General features: G+C 45.0%; 2 protein-coding genes across 2 annotated transcripts; one reads left to right on the forward strand and one right to left on the reverse strand.

Moving 5' to 3' along the window:
* Positions 1-426: 426 nt before the first annotated feature.
* On the forward strand, positions 427-4,118 carry LOC101017424 (late cornified envelope protein 3B). The gene has a single exon (XM_021923759.2). The coding sequence runs from the start codon at positions 455-457 to the stop codon at positions 740-742; it is 288 nt and encodes a 95-aa protein (XP_021779451.1). The 5' UTR covers positions 427-454; the 3' UTR covers positions 743-4,118.
* A 158-nt stretch (positions 4,119-4,276) lies between these two features.
* On the reverse strand, positions 4,277-8,312 carry LOC101017778 (late cornified envelope protein 3A). Its single transcript, XM_021934478.2, has one exon. It carries the CDS (start codon positions 6,687-6,689, stop codon positions 6,420-6,422), a length of 270 nt encoding a protein of 89 aa, XP_021790170.1. The 5' UTR covers positions 6,690-8,312; the 3' UTR covers positions 4,277-6,419.
* Between the last annotated feature and the right edge of the window lie 1,647 nt (positions 8,313-9,959).

Raw genomic sequence — 9,959 nt, forward strand, 5'->3', positions numbered from 1 at the left:
GCAGGAAGAGGACTTCAGAGGGCAATTGAGGGTAGGGGAAGGGGCAGTGAGCAAGGAACCTCTTTGGGGTGCATGGAAGTCTGTGACACACCAGAGCCCTGGCTCTCAGCATTCTCTCTACTCTTCCTAAGAGATGCATACATGTCCAGTGATATTCTCTGAGAATCATTACTCAATTTGGTGTTTTTGCACCAGTGTTTCTATGAAGACAGAAGGACTTGGGGCCCAGTTAGAAGACACCAGTATTCTTTTCTGGAAGAGGGAAAAGTAGAAGGAAACGTCTTACCAGGCCAGTTTTACTTGAGACGAGTTTCTGTTTTTATTCATGAAGTGTATATCTCAGGAAGCAACTGGTCTTAGGACTTCATAAAACCATTCGTAGAGGAGACACTAGCCTGGAGCTTTTGCGTTGAGCTTTTCCTTTTATCTATCCAGGCTCTCACCTCCTGCCAAGATGTCCTGCCAGCAGAACCAGCAGCAGTGCCAGCCTCCACCCAAGTGCCCCTCACCCAAATGCCCCCCAAAGAGCTCAGCACAGTGTCTGCCTCCAGCCTCCTCCTGCTGTGCTCCAAGCCCTGGGGGCTGCGGTGGCCCCAGCTCTGAGGGCGGCTGCTGCCTGAGCCACCACAGGCATGGCAGGTCCCACCGATGCCGGCGCCAGAGCTCCAACTCCTGTGACAGGGGCTGTGGTCGGCAAGATGGTGCCTCCAGCTGTGGCTATGGCTCTGGAGGCTGCTGCTGACCTAATTCCTGATGTGGAGACAAGTGACTTTAGAGGAAACAAGTATCTCAAGGACCAAGGAAAAGTCCTAACTTGACAGATCCTTTCTTAGACATCCTAATTAAGCATTCATTCATGGGGAAGGATTATGCTTTTTCCAAAAGGCTCCACCCATGTGTTTTCCTAGATTGTGGAAGCCTCCTTTTCTCCTGACAATGTTATCACTTGTGTCTGATTATACAGAGAAATAAAGCTTCTGAACAGCACCTGCATCTCACTTGTCTTTCACTCTGCTACACAGAAGGCTGCTCAGTGGGTCTCCCCTCCCTCAGCTCCTTAAGGTCTAGCACACCCTGCATCCAGAATAATACCGGCTTGTGGCTGGAAAATCAATGGGTCATATTTTTCTTCATGCAGGGGGTCCCTGTGGGAGATTTGAGGATAGAAGTGTAGGAGAAAGGGGAGGTGTTGAGAGAGGTTGATGAAAATCTCTTAGAAAAGGCCTGACTTTTCTTGTGTGATACCGTGGGAGGAGTAATTTGATCTTGGAGCCCACAGTTTCTCTTGAGGGTGGCATAGGGAATCAGAAAATCGACAAGAATGAGACCAAAGAGGATGGAAGGTGTGGAGGCAGAAAGGTCTGAAGGATGAAGATCAAATCAAGCTGCACATAATGGACTTTAGGGAGGGAGGTGAGTTGAAGTTAGTAAATTCTGAAGCAATTGGAATTGAAGTTTTCTCTGATGGGAATGCCAATGAGAGGCTCTGTGCTCTGAGAAAACAGAAAAAAGAGACAGGATTAATGTTTCTGGGGGTACAGATTACATATCTGTAAATTTAAGAGATTTGAGATAGAATTGAACTCGTTATTATTATTATTTTCTGTCATGTGTTACTTTGTGAACTCAACAATAATGAGACACAGCCATATTATAGTTGGACTCTAATTGAGGAGCTCCTGTCCCAACATTGGAATATGGCAGTGTTTTATCTCTACTCCAAACCAAAGTGATTGATGTGAATCATCAGTGCTGTCTCATTTTGATAGCTGGATTTTGGAAATAATATTGCAAAAAAGGGGGCTGTTTAACCCAAGCCATAATGGCTCTCAAGATAACTTCAGAAAGATGAAAATAAATCATATAGCTGTGGCTAAGTCAAAGTAGAAAGTTTTGAGGGAAATCAGAGGTTGAGCATGGACATTTTAGACAGAGAATAAGACCTATATGATACTTTGGAAATACTGATTATAATACTTTCTTTAAATTTTCATTTTTAAAAAGTGGCAAACTAGAAATCAGTTTTGCTCCAATATACTTGGATACATTATTTCTTAAGAAACTGGAATGAAAAGTGTCAAAAGGAACCATGACTGAAAGTTGAAGTCAAATCTGCTCTGCTAGTCAAATCACTTAACTGGCTAAGAAGGGTTCTCTGAGAAAGTGAACAGAGATATGAAACTTACAGTTGGGTAGACTTGAATCAATGTAATAGGCTTCTTGCCCTGGTACACTTAAGACATGCTTGGGAAGTACTCTTTAAAAGTCAGAATTAAAACACACAATGGATAAAAAAGAAAAAGGATGGGCAAGCTCCTTATGGGAATACCTGAGTCCCACACTAAGCTATGTTGTACATGCAAAGCCTCAAGCATTGATGAAGCTAGTTGGCCTAAAATTCATTGTGTGCATTTCAGGGTTCATAGAGACTGAGATTGCACAAACATTTGATGAGTGTTGGGGTGATCAGACCCAACACCAGCCTGCCGGGGGCAGGGAGGGGCTACGGAGTCCAGTGGAGTCAAAGGAATGAGAAAAGACAAGAGAGAAAGTGGGACCAGGGGGCCAATGCTAGTATGGAGGCTGCAAAGGCCCTGAGCTCTGGGAGCCCATGCTATTTATTGGTGATCAAACAAAGAAACAGGTTGTGAGGATGTGGGGGTTGAAAGGAAGCTATGTATCAAGCAAATGAGCTACAGCTGTGATGGTTATCATTTTCTTTGAAACATATGGCTATTTGAGATAATGGGAGTGCTAGACATAAGGAGCCAGCAAGTCTAGACACATTCCAGAGGCCGTGACAGGTTTTAGACCCTGGACCCCAGACATATTCCAAGCCCTGCCTTAGCTTCTCTCCCAACACTCAGCTTTTCTGCCAATAATGAGTGTATCTCCAATGCCAGGTGCCACTCTAGGCATTGTAGGTACAATGGGAACAGATGAAGTTTCTTTTTACTTGGAGCAGACATCGATTGAGCATGTTGCAGGCTGACATTTTCCTTGCTCTGCATTCAGTTGGATTCTCATACCCTGTGTGTCATGAGTGTCAATGTAGGTGAGGTAAACCTAGCCTTGGAAAAACATTAAGGCATGAAAGCGGTGAATTTTGTGGGGACTAAGAAAGCCATCTAGTGGCTATTGGCACCTCAGCAGAGCCAACAATTTTAGAAGGAAGAAGGTAAGTTGCTGATGGCAGAAAATCAGTGGATGTCCTATTGTTACATAACAAATCACCCCAAAACTTAGTGATGTGAAACAACACACTAAGTGATGTGGAATGACAGCCATCTTGGTTTTCTCACAATTTTATGGGTCAGAAATTCAGAAAGGAGTCAGCAGGGCAATTCTCATTTCATACATTTGTCATCAGATGTTGATTGAAGCTGTGGTCACCTGAAGGCTGACTGGGCTGGACATCTGAGAAGGCTCACTCGGATTGTTGGCTCTTGATGCTGAATGCCAGCTGGGACCTCTTCTGGGGTTGTCACCTGGAGGACCTACATCTGGCCTCTCTTGCATGATGGTCTTAGAATAGCCAGACTTTTTACATGGTACTGGCTTCCCCAGAGACAGCCTCCTAAGAGGACCAGATGGAATCTGCATGACCTTTTGTGACCCAGCCTTTGAAGTCACATAGCATATTTCAACCATATTCATTTGGTTAAAGGAGTCACAAGCCTGCTTAGATTCAAGGTAAGTGGACATAGGCCTAACTTCTCAATGAAAGGAATGTCAAAAAACTTTGAACCATGCCTTAAAACCACCACAAATAGGTATTAGCCATATCCTCACCCTCTTGTCAGTTCACTGTATGTATTGCTGAAGCCCTAGTATAAAATTAATGTTCCCACAGTGTTTTGAAAAGACTCATATTTTGGTCACGGTTGTAACATATTCAAGCTTTGAAGAGGTTATGGAACTAGAATGTTCCATATAACCTTTATGGAACTAGAATGTTCAGAACTATTGCTGCAATAATGATGTCTTACCAAAAGATATCAAAGTTATTTACATATGCCAAATAATTATCTAATTCCTGGCCAACATGGTGAAACCCCATCTCTACTAAAAATACAAAAATTAACCAGGCATGGTGGCTTGTGCCTGTAGCTCCAGCTACTTAGGAGGCTGAGGCAGGAGAATCAGTTGAACCTGGGAGGTTGCAGTGAGCAGAGATAGCGCCACTGCACTCCAGCCCTGGAGACAGAGTAAGACTCCACCTAAAAAAAAAAAAAAATTAAATGCAATGGGAAAATATTAAAAAGCTGTTATTTATATTCAGCAGAAACACTGGTGAAATAAACTTGATTACCACTGTTATCAATCACTTTATTATTCCTCCCATCAATTATCATTCAATCCCTCCTTTTTCCTAGAGCGTTCTGCCCAATGTGATATGAGCTTCCCTGTGTCTGAACCATTCCTATCTCTTTGATCAATAGTGCAGTCAAGTAAATGCTGAAGCAATGTCTGTCACGTCACAGATCTAGACTGCTAGATTTGCAGGTCTGTCATATCAAAGATCTAGACTGCTAATTGGTGTCTCTGCTTTTAATTCCAGCCTTTCTGGTTCATTTTGCCTTTATTTTTTGGTTTGTTTTTCCCTAGACACCTCTAGGTTTCTCCCGGTATTTAAAAGAGGGAGGCAATGGAGTCTGACTCCAGTGCTCATATTCTTGGTCTGCACACTATTCTGCCTCACATTATCTTAGCTTGCTTCCCTTTCAGATCCAACTTCTCTCAAAGGGCAGCTTCATTTCTTCCCTCTGCCAGGAAACCTTCTGACCAGGGACTCCTGGCTCTTGGGTCCCATTATTCTTCTTAGTCACTTTAGCTAGGCCACCACAGGACCATCACAGGTCATTTTGCAGGCCAGAAACCTCACCCAACACCCACAAACGATACTAGTGACAATGTCTGAACACTTCACTCTTGTCAAGGAAACCGGGAGTTACCATCCAAAGAATAAGTCCCATGGACTTCCCACACACTTATGTAATAGTCCATATCATTCTAGCTCATACGTGGATTGCTGACTTGTCAGTCAGCATCTCAAGATGAGAATCATATTTTACACATTTCTGAGTCCTTTGTGTCAACATATATCTGAACTGTGTCCTCATCTCCTGTTGTTTGAATGAATGAATTAATGAATAAAATAGTATGGACAATTAGTTTTCAACAGTCCTGATAATCAAGGCCAGATTTTTGGGTGTTATAGGGACTTCCTGTTTCCCTTCTATCAGAAAACATCTCGGCACCTACTGAATAATTGTTGAATTTCCTACTGAAGGGTTAGATTTTGAAGAGCTGTTACTTGGAGTAGAACCCATCACCATCATCACTCTCCATGTCCCATCTCCTTTTTTCTGATTCTAAATCAAAGTAGGAAGAGAGAACACCTTCATCAGCAAACACCCTGAGCCAATTCATTCCTGCCAAGGCCCTGTTTCCCTGCTGCCCTTAGGTTAGCAAAACTGTGAGCTTAGGGTCATTGGGTCAGGGTCTGAGAAAGATGGTGAGGGACAAAGGGAGATAGATAGATAGACAGATAGAAAGAAAGAAAACAATGATTTACTTTTTCATTTCTTCCAGGGATCACCGAGCTGAGATGTCCTGAAAGGAAAAACTAATAGCTCTGTCAGCCCCCTCCCAAGTGCCTAATCCTCAAGTATCCTTTTGGTTGTTTGCTGCCAGTCTATTTCTGTGGTGGTTCCAGCTCTGCAGGAAGCTGCTACCAGAGTCACCATGGGCCTTCAGATCCCACTGACATGCCCACCAGAGCATTCTGGAGGCTCCAGTTGCTGCCACAGCTCTGGGGGCTGCTGTGGTCCTGGGTCATGAAGACTACACAGTATCGGAGTTGGAGGAACCAGAGGACCAAGGACCTGCTCCCGTCTGGAGCCTCTCCTCTTCTCTGCCATGCCTAGGGCTGAGCTACCAAAGTGTTTTCTGAAGTAAGCTAATTCCCTTTGCTTTCCAGAGCTCTGTGTTTATTCCCAACTCATGCTTCTGTCCTTGACCTTGTGACAGACTGCTCACCTCATTCCCATACTAACATACAACCCCACTAAAAGGGTTTTGTGAATTGAGGGGTGTATGATCCACTTGTGTCTGTTCCTAAGATAGGCCTATGTACCCAATGTGGGGCAGCCTTCCATAGGGCAGAGAGGAACGCACTTGACAGAGGGTGCAACAAGAAAGCATAGCTTTATTCTTCACAACACAGGGATATTAAAGAAGGAGGGGAAACACTGAGACCAGCAGGATAAACCCCCTGGGGGAGTACTTGAAACTTATGAAGGAACATCTCAGTAGGAAAGAGGGGACAGGAGCAAAGAAGCACCAGGCTAGGGCTGGTTCCAGTCATTTTGGCACTTTCTTTTCTCAGATATTTTCACTTAATCTCGTGGCTCAGGTCAGCAGCAGCCCCCAGAACTGTGACCACAGCTGGAGCCCCCGCCTTGCTGACCACTTCCCCTGTCACAGGAGTTGGAGCTCTGGCGCCGGCAACGGTGGGACCTGTGGCATCTGTGGTGACTCAGACAGCAGCCACCCTCGGAGCTGGGGCCACAGCCCCCAGAGCTTGGGGCACAGCCAGAGGAAGCTGGAGGCAGACACTGTGCTGGGCTCTTTACAGGGCACTTGGGCGGAGGCTGGTACTGCTGCTGGTTCTGCTGGCAGAACATCTGGGCAGGAGGTCGGGGAGCCTGGGCAAAATAAAAGCAAAGCAAAATAGGTGTCAATGCAGGTTTCAGGCCAGGGCCTCTTCATGCTTTGCTTTAATTGTGGATCCCTTTCCCTAAACTCAGTCTGCCCTCCAGCCAAGACCTGGGGAAGGGGAATGCAAAGGGATCTGAAGTTAAACCGGCCTGATACTGCTCCTTCCTCCGGCCCTCTCCCCTGCCTGGGAGGCAGCTGACACTCCTGGGTGGGCCTCTGGGGCTCCTGCGCACGCCTCGCTGGGCCTGTCACACCTCCGGGTCCGACGCGAACAGCGCCTCCTGCAGGCGTCCCGTGAACACAACGCCCATGACCCTCCAGGGTGGCGTCTCTCTGGACGCCTGTGAGCGGAGGGGTATGAGGAGGCAATGCATCTCCGGGCACATGAGGAAAGGAGGGTCCAGAGGTCGCAGCATCGCGGAGCCCCTGAAGTGGCTCGCAGACTCGTCTGTCTTCCTCACAACGCCGCCCATCTCCCATCCCAGTCACAGCTGGCCGCCCACCACAGCCTCTCTGCCGCCTCCACCCTGTCTGCCTCCTCCCCTCTCCTTGCTGAAGCACAGGCGTGTTTGTGCAGCCCTTTCAGCCCAGTTCCTCTCGCCAGCTGGACGCTCACCTAGTTTGGTGGAGGCAGGCGAAGGTTCTTCCTGAGGTGATTGTGGACTGACGAACCTACGGCCTCAGCCCTTTTATCCTGGGTGTTACGATGCACAGCTCAATCATGTGTCCTCCTTCGCTCCCCAAAGGGAGGGGAAGCACCACACGCTCCCAAGGACCAGGCTTTCAGCATATACTTAAGGCGCATATTTTGAGGAATGACCAAAGGGAAGCAGGAAATCCCGATGACGGTCCAATTATCCACCGTTCAGGCCCCCTGGCTGCTGTTCCACTTTTTTTTTCTTCATTCAGCTCACATGCTCCGAAGCCAGGGTACGTCCTTTGTGGGCCCTGGTAATATAGGGACACATTTCTCTCCTTGACTAGCTCACAGCTTCTCAGAAGGCCAGATAGACAACTGAGCAATTAAATCAGATCCTATGTGCTAAGCGACGCAGCACAAGTGTGCGCAAACACGGCAGGCCTGGGGTCACTGCCTTTGGGTGTCAGTCCCCATTGCTTTGTGGATTCCTTTGCATGGGTGATGGAATCAACCGCTGTCCTGAGGTGTTGGTTGCACTGAGCTCACTGGACTTGGATTGAGTAAGGGATGGAAGAATGGAGCTGGGGCCATGGCTTGAGAGGTAGTGCCTTCAGGGAATATAATGGCATCTTATAGGTGGCATAGGGCACTGTGAGGGGAGAGGAGTAGAGTGGAGGGAGGAGCTGATGGTATAAAAATGTGACCTCCATCTGTGGGGTCAACAGAAATCTCACTTAATGGGAAAAAAGGGGTATCCGTTTTTGGCTGTCTGTGTTTAATCCTATACATTATGTTAGTAATTCATTAAAATTTCATTGAATTTGTTGATAATGATGAGGTTGATGGGGTTGTATGCATTTCACTTGATGAAAATCTGTGATAATGCTTGAAGTTTGTGTATGATGAATTCATATAAATGGAATATTATTTCCCATTTGGTTTTACTTATATCTGTGATAAATTTATCAATTAATTCATCTCTAATAATACAATACAATATGCTATAGCCTCTAAATAAAAACCACTATCATGAATTTTAAAATAATCTTTATTATACTTTATATTCTTCCAAGGAAAATCATCACAATTCAGACCATATTGAGTTTCTAATAATAATGAAATTAAATTATATTGTAATTTTAAGCAAAATGTTATTTTGATCAGAGAATATGAAAGCTTGAAGATACTTGTTTTTGGCACAAAATACACTGCTAGAGGATATTAGTTCCTTCTTCCCCTTTGCCTGTCACTCCGCTTTGAACAATTGCAATATCATGCATTCTTTTTTTTTTTTTTTTGAGACAGAGTCTCGCTCTGTTGCCCAGGCTGGAGTGCAGTGGTGCAATCTCGGCTCACTGCAAGCTCTGCCTCCCAGGTTCACACCATTCTCCTGCCTCAGCCTCCCGAATAGCTGGGACTACAGGCGCCCACCACCACGCCCAGCTAATTTTTTGTATTTTTTTTTAGTAGAGATGGGGTTTCACCGTGTTAGCCAGGATGGTCTTGATCTCCAGACCTTGACCCACCTGCCTCGGCCTCCCAAAGTGCTGAGATTACAGGTGTGAGCCACTGCACCCGGCCAATACCATGCATTCTTTTAAGAGTTCTATGAGGTCAGGAGTTCAAGACCAGATGGTTCAACATGGCAAAACCCCGTCTCTACTAAAAATACAAAAATTAGCTGGGTGTGGTGGCAGGCGTCTGTAATCCCAGCTACTTGGGAGGCTGAGGCAGGAGAATCACTTGAACAAGGAAGACAGAGGTTGCAATGAGCTGAGATCGTGCAACTGCACTCCAGCTTGGATGACAGAGAGAGACTCTGTCTCAAAAATTAAATAAATAAATAAATAAAGAGTTCTGTAGAATTATGAATGGAAGAGTGGGAATTCCGGGTGGAAAGCTGGTGAAAAGCTAGGACAGTTGTATCAGGAGCACAAACTACCAATGACATTCTTCACGAACTAGAAAAACTCTTTTAAAATTTAAATGGAACCAAAAAGGAGCCCAAATAGCCAAGGTAATCCTAAGCAAAAAGAACAAAGCTGGAGGTATCACGTTACCCAATTTCAAACTACACTACAGAGCTACAGTAATCAAAACAGCATATTACCGGTACAAAAACAGACACATAGACAAATGGAACAGAGTAGAGAGCCCAGGAATAAGGCTGCACACCTATAGCCATCTGATCTTCAACAAAATTGACAGAAATAAGCAATGGGGAAAGAACTATCTATTCAATAAATTGTGCTGAGATAATTGTCTAATCACACAGAGAAGACAGAAACTGGACCCTTTCCTTGCACGATATACAAAATTCAACTCAAGATGGATAAAAGACTTAAGTGTAAAATCTAAAACTATAAAAACCTTGGAAGACAACCTAGGCAATACCATTCTGGATGTAGGAATGGGCACAGATTTCATGATGAAGATGCCAAAAACAATCACAACAAAAGCAAAAATTGACAAGTAGGATCTAATTAAATTTAAGAGTTTCTGAACAATAAAAGAAACTATAACAGAGTAAACAGACAACCTACAAAATGGGAGAAAATTTTTGCAAATTATGCATCTGACAAAGATCTAATATCCA

Source organism: Papio anubis, chromosome 1 (genome assembly GCF_008728515.1).
Source record: "Papio anubis isolate 15944 chromosome 1, Panubis1.0, whole genome shotgun sequence".
NCBI classification, from domain to species: Eukaryota; Metazoa; Chordata; class Mammalia; order Primates; family Cercopithecidae; genus Papio; species Papio anubis.

Excerpts from the sequence above, each read along its gene's own strand:
- LOC101017424 (XM_021923759.2), top strand. The coding sequence starts at position 455 with ATGTCCTGCCAGCAGAACCAGCAGCAGTGCCAGCCTCCACCCAAGTGC.
- LOC101017778 (XM_021934478.2), bottom strand. The coding sequence starts at position 6,689 with ATGTTCTGCCAGCAGAACCAGCAGCAGTACCAGCCTCCGCCCAAGTGC.